At 42.9% G+C, this 18,357-nt stretch overlaps 1 protein-coding gene across 1 annotated transcript in view; it reads right to left on the bottom strand.

Annotated features, from left to right (window-relative positions):
• The window catches only part of LOC117368880, a 499,867-nt gene that overhangs the window by 128,038 nt on the left and 353,472 nt on the right, over positions 1 to 18,357 (bottom strand). The window contains exons 42-45 of the mRNA XM_033962624.1: positions 14,956 to 14,979; positions 12,449 to 12,496; positions 4,235 to 4,276; positions 1,334 to 1,357 (exon numbers count right to left, since the gene is read on the bottom strand). Of these exons, the coding sequence (XP_033818515.1) occupies positions 1,334 to 1,357; positions 4,235 to 4,276; positions 12,449 to 12,496; positions 14,956 to 14,979 (138 nt within the window). The remainder of the gene's footprint in view (positions 1 to 1,333; positions 1,358 to 4,234; positions 4,277 to 12,448; positions 12,497 to 14,955; positions 14,980 to 18,357) is intronic.

Below are 18,357 nucleotides of genomic sequence, written 5' to 3'. Positions count from 1 at the left end.
GAGGAGACAACCCAGAATGAATTTAAAAGGAGTGGGCAAAACTCACCACTCCACTCATAAGTATAGCAGCCAAGAGAAGCCCTTTCAGACTTGCACAGGTATTTAGAAGATGACAGTGCTGTAAACTTTGAAACCTCCAAAGAAGCATGCACCAGTTTAAATATTATCTGGTGGTTCTCATGGGCAACTGAAATGTTGAAAGATCATTCCATGGAAGATTTTCAACTTACAGTATATGAGCAAAACTCACACCTTTCTGCTCAGAGATTACCTTCTTCTTATCCTTCTACATATGAAGCACACTTTATTCAGCTTCATAATGATTGCAGGGGCAATTTAAGTGATCCTTTGTGCTCTAGAAAACATTCAAGAACAATGCTTTCATTCTCTTGGGTTATAATCAATATTCAAGCAGATTAAGCACTTGGAGTGGATGTTGAAGTTCTGAAATTTTCTGCCACATTTTGGGCACAAGCTGATCCCAGATCTTGAAGCCATATCAAACACATAAAAACAAATAAATAAAACAATTTGGAGGAAACAAGGGGTGCATAATTATGATACTACCTGCAGGACTTTGTATCCAATAGGAGTGCAAAAATTAATTTTCAATGGAAAATTCCAAGTGCTGTAGAAGTTGCCCTTTAACCTTCAAGTATGCAATATATCCCACCCTGTATCCATATCACCAGAAGGTAAATGAGAAAAAAAGCATAATTTGTCATTGCAACTGATACCCTTAAGTTTGGGGTCAGTATTGGAAGGCACCCATATAAATGTTGAAAAATGTGTTTATTAAAAAAAAAAAAAACTTATACAACTTTATAAAATAGTTTCCCAGAACTAGCCTCACTGCTGCCCAAATACTTTTGCAAAAACTTTCACCTGATCCACGGCAGGTGTATTTAGGTTTGTGTACTCTATTGCAGTGTTTCTCAGCTCGGTCCTGACGTACCCCCTTGCCAGGCAGGTTTTCAGGATATCCCCAATAAATATACATGAAAGAAATTTGCACATAATGGAGACAGTGTATGCAAATCAAATTTATGCATATTCATTAGGGGTATCCTGAAAACATGACTGGCAAGTGGGTACTCCAGGACCGAGTTGAGAAACAGTGCTCTTTTGCATGTACCTCAGAACTCTACCCAAACATCTTCTCCCTGAACACCTATGCAGGAATTTCATAAAAAGTTTATGTTATTTTATCAACCTGCTTAGTCATATAAGTGCGTAGATCTACCCAGTTTTACAATGGCCATTTTTCCATATGTAAAACATACTTTACATGAGGAAAACACTTTATAAATTGACCCCCAATTGTCAAACTCACCTCCACCTCCAAATGGCCATTTTCCTGAAAGAAAAGTAGATATTTTAATGTGAGTAGACACATTTGGCAATATTATCCTATGTAAAAGTGTTTAGAATATGTATGTCAACATATCCAGTCCTACTATTTTCAAGCTCTCTTATCTCTCAGCTCCTAAAGCAGGGGTGTCAAAGTCCCTCCTCGAGGGCCACAATCTAGTCGGGTTTTCAGGATTTTCATGCACTGCTTTCATTGTATGCTAATAGATCTCATGCATATTCATTGGGGAAATCCTGAAAACCCGACTGGATTGCAGCCCTCGAGGAGGGACTTTGACACCCCTGTCCTAAAGCATGAAGACCATAAAGACTTACTAGGACACAGATATTAGGGACAATTCTATAACTGGTGTCTCCATTTAAATGCTCCAAGCGTGCACAGTAGGATCCTATCCTATTATGAAACTTAGACACCTAGGTTCCACTAACCCAATAACACACCTCACATTTATTTATACAAATTCTATAACCTTTCCATAATAACAAATTCAGATGATACACAGGTTAAAATAAAAGAAATAAATATGACATATAAGTAAAAACACTGAGGGGGAGAAACTAATAGCTACTCATTCTAAAGAAATAATAACCATACCAAATCAACGATATATAAATATCATATTGACCACATGAATAAGTGATCCATCCCTCATCTAATCCAAGGAGGATGAAGTGTTGATTTCAAGCTTTTTCTGAAATTCAACAGTGAAGATTCTCCCTACAGTTTCTTGGGAACCTTATTCAATTACTCTATGCCTTTTGCACAAAAGGACCTTTGTCTCAAATTTTATTATTCCTCTGCAGAGTAAAACTAACAGAGTATTTTTGATTACTGAAGGTTTTTCCTAGTTATTGATCATACTATCCTTCAGCATAACATTTTTGGAGAGTCAAACGTTAGGAAACACACCTTTCTTTTATAGGAAACAAGAACAACTGTTGAAGTAAAAGTAAAGCACTCCTTCTCCAAGGGCTCTTAGTAAAAAATATTACTTGACAAAATTTATCTGATCAAAAGAAGGAAATTCTTGAGTAAAAATATTTGTCTAGGCAATTATCAAAGTTACCCAGTGTGGCAAATCAAAGTCCATTTCGGGTTTTGTCTATGACAAACTCAAGTCCTGTTCGGGTTTTGTCCCAGAGATAGGGAGGAAATACACTAAATCCCGATGCAAGAGAGCTGATCAAGTAGAATCTCATACTACAGAGTTAGCTGACTACTACTTAGACAGAGAGTTGGCAACAGATGAGGAATGGCTGGAAAGCTGTACACAGTTTAAACTGGTCCCTAACCCTGCCAGGAGATGACTACCTTTCCAGCAGCCTGTCTCTGTAAGGAAACTGCATATAGCCAAACGGAACAAGCCAGTGTGTGGAAGGCCCTTCCCCCACCTAGGCTTAGTGGGAGTGTCTCTCCACAGCTTAAAACCAGGCAATGCCGAGCAGTAAGGAGGCAAGCAGGAGAGAGACAAGCTGGACAGTTGGAAAGGGAGATTTTCTCTCCCCAGCCTGAGGAGACTAGGGAAACTGATTGGCAGATGGCAGATGCAGAGGAGCTGGTTTCTGCCTCTGATAGTTGGGAACAAGACCCAGGAGAATCTATGGACACCCAGGAGAGTCTGGTAGGACCTGAAACTTTTCCCTTAGATGTAGAAATGCAGTGAGACATCTATGCTGTGTTTTCTGCCTACAGTCTCTGAGCCACAAGTGAAGCTGTGTTTTTCTTTTGAGGAGATTTGTACTTCTCTCCTAGAATGTGGAACTTTAAGTTTGTGCCTGAAAGCTTTGATTTTGAGTTTAACAAATGTTTGGAGGTGTTCCCCAGCTAACAGGCAGGCTGAGCAGATTACGTTCTTCTCCCACAGCTGTGCATAATTATCACAGCAACGTTTCAGCAAGAAACGTCCTGAGAAATCCTGCACTTACCCAGGACAAAGGCTCTATAGTAAACTTCTCCACAGGCTAGGCTGTGATAAGTTTTCCATGCTATACCTGTGTTTCTGAATATTATTCCTGCTTATAGAACAGCTTGTTTGAGGAAAAAGTTATGCTGGAGTGAAGCCATTTGAGAGTGCTTGCCTACTTTTGCTACCCAGTTTGCTGGGATTTTTTTCTTCCTGTTCTTTGCCTGGCCACGGTTTGACAGTGCTGCTGCTAGGGGAATAAACAGCTAAGTAAATGTTCTAAGCCTACATTTTGAAACTAACTGCTCTGGTGAAGAGGACTGTGTTACAGGTTACTAAGAAAGTCCGGAAGAAGGGGACTGTGTGACAATTCTTTACTTACAAACTTGGACATTTAGTATGAGCTATTTTGTTTCAGTAAGAGAAGCCTATGATTTCCTCAAGTGAATGGTTTTTAAAAAAAAAACATTTCCAGGTTGAAGCCGGCATTTTTGCTTTATGAGGCTGGTGGCTAAAATAAAGCTAGTATTTTGCTATTTCTGACTCAGAATCTTCACTTGCATGCCCTTATTAGGATACTAGCAAGCCAAGTAAAGTCCTGAAGGGTTCCTTGATAGTAAGGGACACGCCGGGCCAGAGGATTTGTCATGATCCCGTGGGCTCGCGACGCAGCTCAGGAGCGCGGGTGTGACATCAGACAAATCTTTTCAATATCAGCTTCATAGATTCTAGTCAGCAAGTTTTAAAGTTGACGTTATTATGGCAAAAGGAAGTCTACTATAAAGGTCCATAGTAGGTAATACAGGCCACTGAAATTCTCACAGTAGATCATAGTGACTACAAGTGGTAGCATTGCCTGCTAACTTAGTCACTCTATATCAAGTGTCCTTATGCACTACTCTTTTATGGTGATTCTTGGTAACTGTGTATATATTCCATGAATTTGTTTTAAAACTAACCTGTAATGTTTCCACTTGGTATAAATGTACGCATCCATGTTTCTGAAAGTTAAACAGATATGTTTATGTGATGAAGATATATTTTGCATCTTACTTCAAGGTTAAAGTAGTTGGGTCCATGTCTGCAAATCTGGAGGCTCCCTTATTCTAGGCCAGGGGTTAACAACCTTTCTACAGCAAAGAGCCATTTTATCCTAAATGTTTGACCCAAGATTTACAAAGATCCGCAATGGATAGAGAAGGGGGTTTGAGATATTCCAGGTTTCTCACTCTCACTTCCCTTCCCGAAGTCTAGCTTCTCTCCCCTCTTTCTCCCCTCCAAACCATCGCAGATCTCTGTACCTTTCATACCTCTCGCCCTCCCTCTTTATCCTTTCCCCTCCCCTCAACCTATTGCCAAGGCTATCTCCCCTCTGCAGGCCCCAACCCTTAGATGGCCCTCCCAACCCGGAGATTCCCCATCCCCCAAGGGTCTACCTAGGTACTGGGTCCAACAAGGGTATCTTTGGGGTAGGAGCATAGCCCTCTTGTAGCAGCTCAGCCCCATAATGCCCACGCCCCTCTCTACACTGCCATGTATAGGAAGGATCCCCCCCCTCCCAGGCCTACCGAGGTACCTGGTGATTCAGTGGGGTCTTTGTGACAGGAGTGCAGCCCTTTCACTTCTGCCTCCTAACAGCTGCCTTTTAAAATGGCAGCCTTGACCTATATATAATGGAGTGGAGGGGGTGGGGCATTGTGGGGTTGAGCTGCCATGAAAGGGCCATAGGAGAAAAGCTGCAGCCACATGAGAAAAGAGCCATATCTGGCTTGGAAGCCATAGTTTGCCGACCCCTGTTCTAGGCCAGCTACCATCAACCTACAGAAACTATATATCATGGAAAGCCTCATTGAGAATATAAACTAGAATATATTTGCAGCACATTGCAACAACCTACATATTAAGATGGCAGGCCACACTGCTTTTGTTAAGTTAAAATTGATACCTTTTCTGTCATCTGGGAATTTAAGTACAATTGTTCAGTCAATTGCTTTGAAAGGAATAGAGTAACTTTAATTTAATTTGGGCATTAACCAAAAGCTCAAAGCAGAGTACACGAGAATAATCACTTCACTCATTAACAACATACAGAGAAGTTATTACTTTATACAAACACAATTTCATCCTATGCTTATTACTATTAAACCATTAGTAACACTCATTTCTTCACAGGTCTTACTAATATCTCAAAAGCATCATTATCCATCAATAGAGAGCATAAAGAATGCCGAAATAGTTAAATGGCAGATTAAATTTAATGTCGACAAATGCAAAGTGATGCACATTGGGAAGAATAACCAGATGCTAGGGACAACCTTGGGGGTCAGCGCCCAAGAAAAAGATCTAGGTGTCATTGTAGACAATATGTTGACACCTTACGCCCAATGAGGGGCAGTGGTCAAAAAAGCAAACAAGATGCTAGGAATTATTAGAATAGGGATCATAATCAAGACTGTTATAATGCCTCTGTATTGCTTCATGGTATGACCTTGCCTTATCTCAAAAAAGATATAGTGGAACTAGAAAAGGTTCAAAGAAGAGTGACAAAGATGATAAAGGGGATGGTCATAGAACTCTTCTCATATGAGGAAAGACTAACCCCCTCTTCTATGAAACTGCTCTAGCAGTTTCTACCGCAAAGAGCCATGCTGAATGCCCCGTGCAGCTCCTGACGCTCATAGAGTTCAGCACGGATCTCTGGCTAGAAACTGTTAGCGCAGTTTCGTAGAAGCAGCGGTAAAACATTAGGGCTCCTGAGCTTGGAAAGGAGATGGCTGAGGGGGAGATATGATTGAGATCTAAAAAATACTGAGTGGTGTAGAACAGGTACAAGTGGATTGATTTTTTACTCCATCAAAAATGACAGAGTAGGGGACATTCAATGAAGCTACAGGGAAATACTTTTAAAACAAGTAGGAGGAAATATTTTTTCACTCAAAGAATAGTTAAGCCTTGGAATGTGTTGCCAGAAGTTGTTGTAAAAGTGGTTAACGTAGCTGGTTTTAAGAAAGGTTTGTACGATTTCCTGGAGGAAAAGTCCATTATCTGTTATTGAGACAGACATGTGGGAGTGGCTTCCCCTGGATTGGTAGCATGGAATGTTGCTTCTATGTGGGTTTTTGCCTGGTACTAGTGACTTGAATTGGCCACTGTAAAAATTGGCTACTGGGCTAGATAGACCATTGTTCTGACCTAGTAAGGCTATTCTTATGTTCTTAACATTATTTTCTTTAACATCGTTTAAACAGCCAATATATGCTTCTGGTATTTTATCCTTACAACTCAGCTATGTTTCAGAACATTTACTGGCTTCATATACTGCTTTCTCCCCACCGATAAGATTTTTGATTTTCCTGTACAGTATTTATCTTAAGTCCTTGATGTCTCATCCAATCATATATACTCGCATATTCATAACATCACTCTCCATATGTAAAAATGAGTTAGCTATGGAATATTTCTCTAGAAACCCAAAAACTACATCATCTTTATATGAAAAGGGAAAAAATACTATATATTCTAATAAACTTACCTATTGATTGCAATTAGAAATTAAACAATATATGACCAAGGAGAATGCTGTGAAACCCCCCAAAACATTCTCCATAGCTTGGATAATTCTCCCTTTCACAACACCCTTATCAGACAATTCTTCAGGAAAGTATGAAATTATTTAAATACTGCATCGAACACCCATTAGTGTGCAAAGCTACCAGAAGAAAACCATTGATTAAATTGATGAAATCGAACATTGCTGATAGATCAAATTGCATTACAAAGGCCTGATTCTCCCTGTCTAGCACTCCTCACAATTTCTGCAACAATGCAACAATTATTATGTCTCAGTATTGTGCTAACTTCAAAAGCCTTATTGAGCTCATCCAACAAATCATAAGAACATAAGAAATGCCTGCACCAGCTCAGACCTGGGATCCATCTAGTCCGGTGATCCGCACACGTGGAGGCTCAGCCAGGCGTACCCAGGCGAATACCTTAGTCACTCGTATCCCTCAATGCGTCCTGCAAGACGATGTGCGTACAAATTTTCCTTAAATCCTAGAATGGTGGTTTCCTCCACCACCTCTTCCGACAGAGAGTTCCAGGCGTTCACCGCTCGCTGTGATAAGCAGAACTTTCTGACATTTGTCCTGGCCATGTCCCCTCTCAGCTTCAGTCCATGACCTCTGGTCCGAGTCTGAGTCACATTTGACAATGTGAATAACGCTGATTCTTGCTCACCATCCTTTCCCCCTGTTGATGAGTGAGCTTGCTCCATTTTGTCGATTCTTTTTAGTATTTTAAAAGTCTCTATCAGATCCCCTCTCAGTCTTCTCCTCTCAAGGGTGAATAATCCCAGTTTTCTGAGGCGATCTTTGTAGCTCAAGTTCTCCATACTTTTTACTAGCTTCGTCGCTCGCCTCTGCACCTCTCCAGCAGTGTTATATCCTTCTTCAGGTATGGAGACCAGTGTTGGACACAGTATTCCAAGTGTGGTCTGACCATTGCTCTATAAAGTGGCATTATGACCTCCCTTGATCTACTCATGATTTCCTTCTTTATCATGCCTAACATCCTGTTAGCTTTCTTTGCCGCCGCTGCACATTGAGCCGACGGCTTCAGGGTCCTGTCTATCAGTACCCCAGGTCCTTTCCTTGTTCACTCTTCCCCAATGTTATACCTAACAGTTTATACTCATGCTCCTTGTTTTTCCTGCCCAGGTGCATCACTTTGCATTTTTCTACATTAAAACTCATCTGCCAATTCTCTGCCCATCTCTCAAGTTGTTTCAAATCTCTCTGGAGTTCCTCGCTGTCTTTTTGTGACCTGATTGCCCGGCATAGCTTTGTGTCATCTGCAAACTTGATGATAACACTGGTCATTTCTTCTTCCAGGTCATTTACGAAGATATTGAATAAGATAGGCCCAAGAACCGAACCCTGAGGCACACCGCTAGTTACTTTCTTCCAGTCCGAGTACTTCCCATTTATGCCCACTCTCTGTCTTCTGTTTTCCAGCCATTTTCCTATCCATCTTAGTATATCCCCTTCTATTCCATGACTTTGTAGTTTTTTGAGAAGTCTCTCGTGTGGTACTTTGTCGAACACTTTCTGGAAGTCCAAGTATATTATGTCCACTGGTTCTCCGCTATCGACTTGTTTGTTCACTGTCTCGAAAAACTGAAGTAAGTTCGTCAAGCACGACTTCCCTTTCCTGAAGCCATGCTGACTACCTCTCAGCAGGTCATGGGTATCCAGATGCTGGACTATGCTGTCTTTAATCAAAGCCTCGACCATTTTTCCAGGGACCGATGCAAGACTCACAGGTCTATAGTTTCCCGGTTCTCCTCTTGATCCTTATTTGAAGATTGGGATGACATTCACTATCTTCCAGTCTTCTGGTATCCGTCCGGTTCTAATTGACATGTTAGCGAGGGATTGCATTAGTTCTCTGATTTCTACCTTTAGCTCCTTTAATACTCTCAGGTGAATTCCATCTGGGCCAGGAGATTTGTCACTTTTTAGTTTGTCAATCTGATAGTATATCTGGTCCAGATCCACCTTCATTGTGGTGAGGCTCTCTTCTATTTCTCCCTTGAATACTTTCACTGTTTTGGGTATTGATGTGGCATCTTCTTTGGTAAAGATAGATGCAAAGAAGGAATTTAATCTGTCTACAATCTATTTGTCCTCTCTGATGTATCCTTTTCTTCCTTGGTCGTCGAGAGTGCCCACTGTCTCCTTTGCAGGTTTCTTCCCTTTAACGTATCTAAAAAAGGGTTTGAAGTTTTTGGCCTCTTGGGCTATTTTTTCCTCATAGGCCATTTTGGCTTCTCTCACCGCCTTGTGGCACTTCTTCTGATCGTCTTTGTGACTGTTCCAAGCCTCGGTTGTTTTCTCGTGTTTCCATTTTTTAAATGAGCCTTCTTTTCTCTTACTGCATCCTTCACCTCTTTGGTTAGCCAAGCTGGTTCTCTTTTGGCTTTATTTTTCCTTCCTTTGGCTATCTGCGGAATGTATAGATTCTGTGCTTCGGTGATAGTATTTTTTAGTAGGGACCATGCTTGCTCTACCATTTCGATTTCGGCTATCCTATTCTTGATCCGTTTTCTTACCATGGCTCTCATGTTATCGTATCTTCCTTTTTTAAAGTTAAAGGTCGTGGTTAGGGTCTTGGTTCGCTTCCCCTTCCCGATGTCGAGTTTAAAGTTGATCATGCTGTGATCGCTTGTCCCCAATGGGACCATGACTTCTACTTCTTTTGTTTGCCCAGTTATGCCATTTAGGACCAAGTCCAAGGTGGCGTTTTCTCTTATAGGTTCTCCTACCATTTGTTCTAGGAAGCAGTCTCCCATCATTTCCAGGAACTTTATTTCTTTGCCGCAGCTTGAGGTTACTAGGTTCCAGTCTATCCCTGGGCAGTTGAAGTCTCCCATGATCGTTACATTGCCCGTCCTACATTCATGTCTTATTTCTTCTATCATTTCAGTGTCTGTTTCCTCCGTCTGTCCTGGGGGTCGATAGTAGAGATCTATTTTTGTGTCTGTTCCGTTCTGTTTGGGGATCTTTACTCAAAGGGACTCCAGTTTCTTTTTCCCCTCTGCCTTACCTTCTCCAGTAGTTTCTACTCCTTCCTGGACATATAGGGCAATACCTCCCCCTTTCTGCCCTATTCTGTCTCTTCTGTAAAGCTTGTATCCCTGCAGTACTGTGTCCCATTCATTTTCCTCGTTCCACCATGTTTCTGTTATGCCAATGATGTCTATTTCTTCGCGTCTTGCTAGTGTCTCTAACTTTCCCCATTTTATTTCTCAGGCTTCTGGCATTTGTGTACATACATTTAAGCTCCCTTTGTGCTGCCTTCTTGGACTTTCTGGGCTTCACAGTCCTTATTGTGTCTTTCATGGCATCTATTTGCGCTCCATTGCTGTCTCCCTCATTTGCTTCAAGTTCTTCCCCTTTATCTGAGTGGATGTCCTTAGTGCCTGCTGCCCGGGCCATCGACTGTCATAATTATTGAAATGTTGTTGCAGTTTTGTGGCAATAGCATCCTGCACAAACTTCAATAAAATTAAAATATATGCAACTAGATGGCAACTGGTGCATGATATTGGATCTAAGTTCCCTCTTTTCACCAATGGGAACACCAAAATCTGACCAAGTTTCAGAGGGAACCTATGGGCCAGATCCCCTTACTTTTGTGGCACTAACCCGACCGACCGACCGACAACAGCCCTGGTCCGATAAACTTCCCTGTCCTTAACCGCGAATCTAAATTACCTTCTTACAGCAGCTGTAAGAAGGATATTTAGATTCGCGGTTAAGGGCAGGGAGGTTTGTCTGACTGGGGCTGTTGTCGGTCTGTCGGTCGGGGAAGCGCCACAAAAGTAAGGGGACCTGGCCGGCTGTGCTGCACCCGGGGCGGGAGAGAAGGAGGGGGGAGAAGGACGCTGAAAGCACTGGGGAAGACAAAGGGGTGGAGAAGGACGCTGAAAGGCCATGGGGAAGACGGGGGGAGGACACTGAGAGCATTTGTGGAAGACAGAAGGGGAGAAGGACGCTGACAGGACATGGGGAAGACGGGGGGGGGGGGAGAATGACGCTAAAAGCACATGGGGAAGACAAAGGGGTGGAGAAGGACGCTGAAAGGACATGGGGAAGATGGGGGGGTGGAGAAGAGCGCTGAAAGGCCATGGGGAAGACGGGGGGTGGGGTGGAGAAAGACGCTGAAAGGCCATGGGGAAGACAGAGGGGGGAGAAGGACGCTGACAGGACATAGGGAAGATGGGGGGGAGAAAGACACTGAAAGGAAATGGGGAAGAGAGAGTGGGGAGAAGGCGCTGGCAGGGAAGAAGACAGAGATGCCAGACTATGGGGGGAGCGGAGGGAAGAAGATGGGTGCCAGACCAATTTGGAAGGGGGGTGAAAGGAAGAGGCACAGTAACAGAGCAAATGGAAGACGCAGAAGGAAGAGAGACAGTGGATGGAAGGAACTGAATGAGAACATGAGGAAAGCAGAAACCAGGCAACAAAGGTAGGAAAAGAATTCTATTTCTTTTTTTTTTTTTTTTGCTTCAGGATAAAGTAGTATATTAGTTGTGTTGATAAAAATTTATAAACAAAAGAGGCTCTGGTAGAAACCCGTTTACAAAGTATGTATTCTTCCCAATTAATATTTCCAAATTAATAAAGTCTTTTTGCTTATTTGTAAATGGGTTTCTACCAGAGCCTTTAATTCAGTAGCATAATTAAATGAAATAACTATTTCTGAAATTTATGGGGACGGAGGGTATTCCTCACGGGACGGACGGGGACGAAGGAGATTCCTCGCGGGGATGGGTGGGGACGGAGGGATTCCTCACGGGGACGGGTGGGGATGGGTGGGATTCCTCACGGGGACGGGTGGTGATGGGTGAGACTTTGGCGGAGACGGGTGGGGACGGGTGGGATTTCTGTTCCCGCGCAACTTTCTACCCTGAAATACTCGGTCATAATGCTGAGCACAATTTGTGGAAACTGTGTACACTCAAATGTACACATGGTATAGCTTGTAAATAACTTTTCTAGTAAATTAAAGTCATACTGGTTTTATAACTATAACTCTGGAGTTGTCTGTCATTATTTAAACTCCTTACTGAAGTAAAATAGTATTGTCACAGAAAGGAATGATTATCCTTTCTGCTATGAGCTTTCACCATTATCCATTATATCAGCTGATTTAATCACAATTTATAAGAACCACAGGATAATTCAGGACATTTCCTCCAAACCCATATACTCTCTGATCACCACTTACATAGCCGTGATTTGAAACATCATGGCTATAATAACTCACTCCAACTGGCACACATTTCAAATGCTATACAATGATATGGAGCTAACTCTATGGTTAATCCCTGGAGCCTTTGAAATTTGTTCTCCTCAGGTGAATAATGCTGAACAATCCTCTAATTGATTACTTGCATAAAACCAAAACGGACATAACTGGCCTTTCAACTTCACCCAATGGACAAACATGACTGAAAAGGTGGGAAAACAAGAATTGAAATCATCTTTCATCATAATTTATGTGTGTATTTTGTAAACTGCTAAGAATTGTAGATCAGCGGTATATAAATTTATTTTTAAACTAAAACCAGGATGGCAGTTCATCTGTTTTACAGATTTCATGCTTACCAAAATCTACTCCAGGTGGAGGTGGCGGAATCTTCTTTGTTTCTGAGCCTAGTTTGGGGAAAAAACGAACAAACATATTTTAGTTTTATTTGAACATAGTTCTAGTTTTATTTATATTTTCTTCAAATGTTTAGGGGTTGATATTCAGTGTGTGTTTAAGTGGGCAGGATAGGTTCTGCCTTGTTAAAAACCATGATGAGCTGGCCAACTGTTGATATTTAATGCCCATTAACTGCACAGTGCTGCTGAAAATCAGTTCTGACTGTAACAGCACTCTCCAGTTGGTTTGGGATAGGAGTCAGGATGGAGCCAGACATGGGGACAGAATTTATCCCCGTTCCCGACCTCCACTGGAAACAAATAACCTGGTCAACAAGTCCCCACTTGCAGTACAGAAAGCTTTTTGGGAGCTAGGGAGGGCTTAAAACCTTGAGTAAAGGATGTAGCTTTTTCAGAAATACTATCTATATATGGAAAGGGGGAAGAAAGAGTGTAAAATACAGAAAACTTCAATAGGTGCCTCAAAGACTGCTGTCGTCAAAAAGGCTTTCGGTAGATAGGAGAATTGGGAAATACATGGAGAGACAAGACACTGTATTGTAATGATAGGCTACAACATACTATAGAAGGAAAAAAAATCCTTGCTGAAAAATTTAGACCATATAGAGCTCATAATCAAAACTTAAACACATTAAAGTCCTATTAAAGACTTGTTCAACAAATCTCTGGAGACGGGAGTGATTCCTGGGGATTGGATAAGAGCGGATGTGGTCCCTATTCATAAAAGTGGTCACAGGGATGAAGCAGGAAACTACAGGCCGGCGAGCCTCACTTCAGTTGTTGGAAAAATAATGGAAGTGTTGCTGAAAGAAAGGATAGTGTATTTCCTTGAATCTAATGGGTTACAGGATCCGAGGCAACTAGGCTTTACAAAAGGTAAATCGTGCCAAACGAACCTGATTGAATTTTTTGATTGGGTGACCAGAGAGCTGGATCGAGGATATATGCTAGATGTAATTTACTTGGATTTCAGCAAAGCCTTTGATACAGTTCCTCATAGGAGGCTCTTGAACAAACTTGAAGGGCTGAAGTTAGGACCCAAAGTAGTGAACTGGGTCAGAAACTGGCTGTTGGACAGACGCCAGAGGGTGGTGGTTAATGGAAGTCGCTCGAAGAAAGGAAAGGTGTCTAGTGGAGTCCCTCAGGGTTCGGTGCTGGGGCCAATCCTGGTCAATATGTTTGTGAGTGACATTGCTGAAGGGTTAGAAGGAAAATTGTACCTTTTTGCAGATGATACCAAGATTTGTAACAGAGTAGACACCGAAGAGGGAGTGGAAAATATGAAAAAGGATCTGCAAAAGTTAGAGGAATGGTCTAATGCCTGGCAACTAAAATTCAATGCAAAGAAATGCAGAGTAATGCATTTGGGGATTAATAATAGGAAGGAACCGTATATGCTGGGAGGAGAGAAGCTGATATGCACGGATGGGGAGAGGGACCTTGGGGTTATAGTGTCCGAAGATCTAAAGGCGAAAAAACAGTGTGACAAGGCAGTGGCTGCTGCCAGAAGGATGCTGGGCTGTATAAAGAGATGCGTAGTCAGTAGAAGGAAGAAGGTGTTGATGCCCCTGTACAGGTCATTGGTGAGGCCCCACTTGGAGTATTGTGTTCAGTTTTGGAGACCGTATCTGGCGAAAGACGTAAGAAGACTTGAGGCAGTCCAGAGGAGGGCGATGAAAATGGTAGGAGGCTTGCGCCAGAAGACGTATGAGGAGAGACTGGAAGCCCTGAATATGTATACCCTAGAGGAAAGGAGAGACAGGGGAGATATGATTCAGACGTTCAAATACTTGAAGGGTATTAACATAGAACAAAATCTTTTCCAGAGAAAGGAAAATGGTAAAACCAGAGGACATAATTTGAGGTTGAGGGGTGGTAGATTCAGGGGCAATGTTAGGAAATTCTACTTTACGGAGAGGGTAGTGAATGCCTGGAATGCGCTCCCGAGAGAAGTGGTGGAGAGTAAAACTGTGACTGAGTTCAAAGAAGTGTGGGATAAACACAGAAGATTTAGAATCAGAAAAGAATATTAAATATTGAACTAGGCCAGTTACTGGGCAGACTTGCACGGTCTGTGTCTTCGTATGGCCGTTTGGTGGAGGATGGGCAGGGGAGGGCTTCAATGGCTGGGAGGGTGTAGATGGACTGGAGTAAGTCTTAACAGAGATTTCGGCAGTTGGAACCCAAGCACAGTACCGGGTAAAGCTTTGGATTCTTGCCCAGAAATAGCTAAGAAGAAAAATTAAAAAAAAAAAAAAAAAAAATTTAAATTGAATAAGGTTGGGCAGACTGGATGGACCATTCGGGTCTTTATCTGCCGTCATCTACTATGTTACTATGTTACTATGTATCTAAAAGACAGGTCATCGATAATCAAACTGATTTTATGTATGTGTCAAGGAACTTTGCCTCTGAATCCCGCTGACCCAACAATTGTCAAAACTCACCTCCACCTTCAATGGACCATTTTCCTGAAAGAAAAATAGATATTTTAATGTGAGCAGACACATTTGGCAATTTTATTCTATGTAAAAGTGTTTAGAATATCCAGTCCTACTATAATCCCAGGACAAGCAATAAGCCTATTCTCACATATGGGTGATGTCATCCACAGAGCCCGGATGTGGACAGCCTTGCAAGCAGATTTGCTTATAGAACCTTAGAAGTTTCAAGTCAGCCGCACCGCGCATGCGCGAGTGCCTTCCCGCCCAGCGCAGGGCGAGTCTGCTCAGTTCTCAGTTTTCTACTCTCTGCATTTAACTTTGTTACTTCGTGTCTTCTCTCACCACGGTTTGTGTTTATTTTCTTCTCAAATCGCTGTGTTCTTTTCTTTCTTTACAGTTTAAAAAAAAAAACCTTTATATTTTTCCTCTGTACAATTGGCGGGTCAGGCCGCTCAGCTGCAGCCCGCGGGTTTCGAGTTCGCTACGGCTATTTTTCCTCCTATATTCCGGCCAACAACGGGCTTCAACAAGTGTAGCCAGTGCCAGCGTGCTATTTCACTTACGGACCCACACTATTGGTGCTTCAAGTGTCTTGGGCCGGACCATCAACCGAAGTCATGCGAGCACTGTGATACTCTTCAACCTCGAGCCCTTAAACGTCGTCGGATTTTACTGGAGAAGCTTTTCGGAATGGACTATTCAGTCACACCCTCGACTTCGAAAGCAGCCTCAGTTCCACCATCTACTGAGGGTCCTCCTGCTTCCACGACTCTGACCTTGAGCTTCTTAAGACCTTCCTCATTTGAAACGTCTCTCAGCTCGAGTACACCTGCTGTATCTTCCCCTGAATCCTCAGGTCACATATCTCAGCAGAAAGTTCCAGCACTGGTCCTCAAGTTTTCTAAGATTTCTAAGTCAAAGCACATTTCCACAGCCACTTTGGAGCCTATAGCCGTAGCAGGTGGTCCGGTTTCAGATGCGGATCCATCCTTGCAGGCTTTCTTCCAGACCATGTTAGAACAGCAATTTGTTCAGTTCATCACCAAAATGGGACCGAAGCTGTCTTTTCTAATCCAGCCTGTGCAATCTGCAGACTCCCGCGAGGTCGATCCTCTTCCTATGCCTCGAGCTGAAACGTCACACTCTATGCAGGGAGCAGAGACTTTGCGAGTGTCTGGTCTGGCATCTATGCACTCTAAGCAAGGAGTAGTTTATTTGCGAGTGTCTCGACAGGAATCCTCATACTCCATACTAGGAGCAGAGTCTTTGGGAGTGCTTCGAGATTCCTCCATCAAGTCTCCTGAGCTTTGATCTACAGCTTCTAGCCCTATCCATTCACTGGTAGCAATGCCTGCTTCCATCTCCGGGGCAAAGTCTTCTCGATCTTTGAGACCTGCTTCTAAGCACCACTCTCGTCGTCAATCGAGGCCTTCCTCGAGGCATACCTCCAGGCATAGCTCTTCTTCCAAAGAGCGCCCTTCTTCATCTAAGCCTCAATCCACACCTTCCAGCTCTTCCACACCACCGACTCCACGTTCAAGGTCTCGGTTTCCACACCTCGATGACTCAGCGGCTTCCATTGCCTCCCCATGTCTCCTTATTCTTTTGAGGATTATTTCCCCAGTGAGGCTTCATCTTTGACCCAGGATGCCTCAAGGTCATCGAGCCCCTCTCGAGGCAAGGCATTGGCAGATCAGTTGTCTTTCTCTTCTTTTCTTCGCCAGATGGCTGATGACCTAGAACTTCAATTGGATGCTGGTTCTAAATACTCTAAGGAGTATCTCGAGGATATGCATCTTCCTCTACCTCCTGCAGAGTCACTTAAGTTTCCTCTACACAAGCTTTTGTCTCAGATTTTTACACGATGCCTGGAGACTCCTTATACAATTCCTGCTGTTCCAGGCAAATTGGAGTCCAGGTATAAAACTCTGCATTGCAAAAGATTTGAGAATTCACAGTTGTCTCACCAATCCCTGCTTGTGGAGTCCTACTTGAAAAGATCCCATCCTTCCAGAGTTTATGCTACCTTTCCTCCTGGAAGGGAAGGGAAAACTATGGACAAGTTTAGACTTCTCCTTTATCAAAATGCTATGATGTCCTCCAAAGTCCTGAATTATAATTTAATTTTGTAACTTATCTCAAGTTCCTCATTGATCTCTTCCTAAATTTCTCAACTATTTAGATACACAGAAGCACTTCGAATTCCAAGAAGTCACAACTCAGATTACATCTTCTCCAGTATTCTTATGATGCCTTCAAATTGTCGGCCAGGGCAACTGCATTTTCAGTAGCAATACGCCACCTGGCCTGGCTTCGCATCATTGACATGGACCCTAATCTTCAGGACCACTTGGCTAACATTCCTTGTACAGACCTCTTTGATGAATCTAAGCCAGCTCCTGTCAAGCCTTTCTGACCTCCTCCAATCTTCCAGATGAGTGGCTCCTTACTATCGTCTGCCTCCCAAGAAACAGCAGCATAAGAAGCAACAGAAACCTGAACCTTCTGCTGCACCTAAGGCTGCACAGCCTTTTTACTGTTTAAAACAGAGCATAACCTCCACCGTTCCATCTCTGTCCTCTCTTTCCCTTATAGGAGGTCGTCTCCATCATTTTTATCACTGATGGGAGACAATTACATCTGACCTCTCGGTGTTGTCAATCATCAGGGAAGGCTACTCTTCATTTCACTCAGGTTCCACCGGAGCTTCCTCTGAGAGAGTATCCTTCCAGTCCATCCCAGACCGTCCTTCTTCAGGAAGCTCAAGCTCTGCTTCGTCTCCATGCAATCGAACCAGTTCCTTTGGAATAGCAGAACAGGAGGTTTTACTCTCTCAAAGCTTTTCAATATCTTCTTCACGACCAGGTAGTCCTCATTCGGACGAACAGCCAAGTCGCCATGTACTATGTCAACAAACAGGGGGGAACGGAATCTCCCTTCCTTTGTCAAGAAGCTCTGAAGGTTTGGGACTGGGCAATCTTCCACAACACCTTCCTCAAAGCTGTCTACATCCAAGGTCAAAAAATTGCTTGGCAGACAACTTGAGTCATCTTCTGCAACTCAATTCCTCGCCTCTTCATCACATTTTTTTCACAGGGGGGAATGCCTCAGATATATCTCTTTGCAGCTCCCACAACCAAAAACTGCCCCAGTTCTGCTCCAGAATATATTCTCCTCATCGCCTCGAGGCAAATGCTTTCCTACTGGAATAGACAAATCTTTTTCTATATGCTTTCCCTCCATACCCTCTCATTCTCAAGACTCTTGTCAAGTTGAAGAACGATCATGCCACCATGATTCTGATAGCTCCTCGTTGGCTGAGATTACCTTGGTACTCCCTTCTACTTCAACTCAGCAGCAGGGAGCCGTACCCTCTACCACTTTCTCTATCTCTGCTTACACAGA

The sequence above is a fragment of the Geotrypetes seraphini genome, chromosome 11, assembly GCF_902459505.1.
Source record: "Geotrypetes seraphini chromosome 11, aGeoSer1.1, whole genome shotgun sequence".
In the NCBI taxonomy this organism is placed as follows: domain Eukaryota; kingdom Metazoa; phylum Chordata; class Amphibia; order Gymnophiona; family Dermophiidae; genus Geotrypetes; species Geotrypetes seraphini.
The sequence above is the reverse complement of the archived record's forward strand: the minus strand, read 5'-3'. Positions and strand labels throughout refer to the sequence as shown.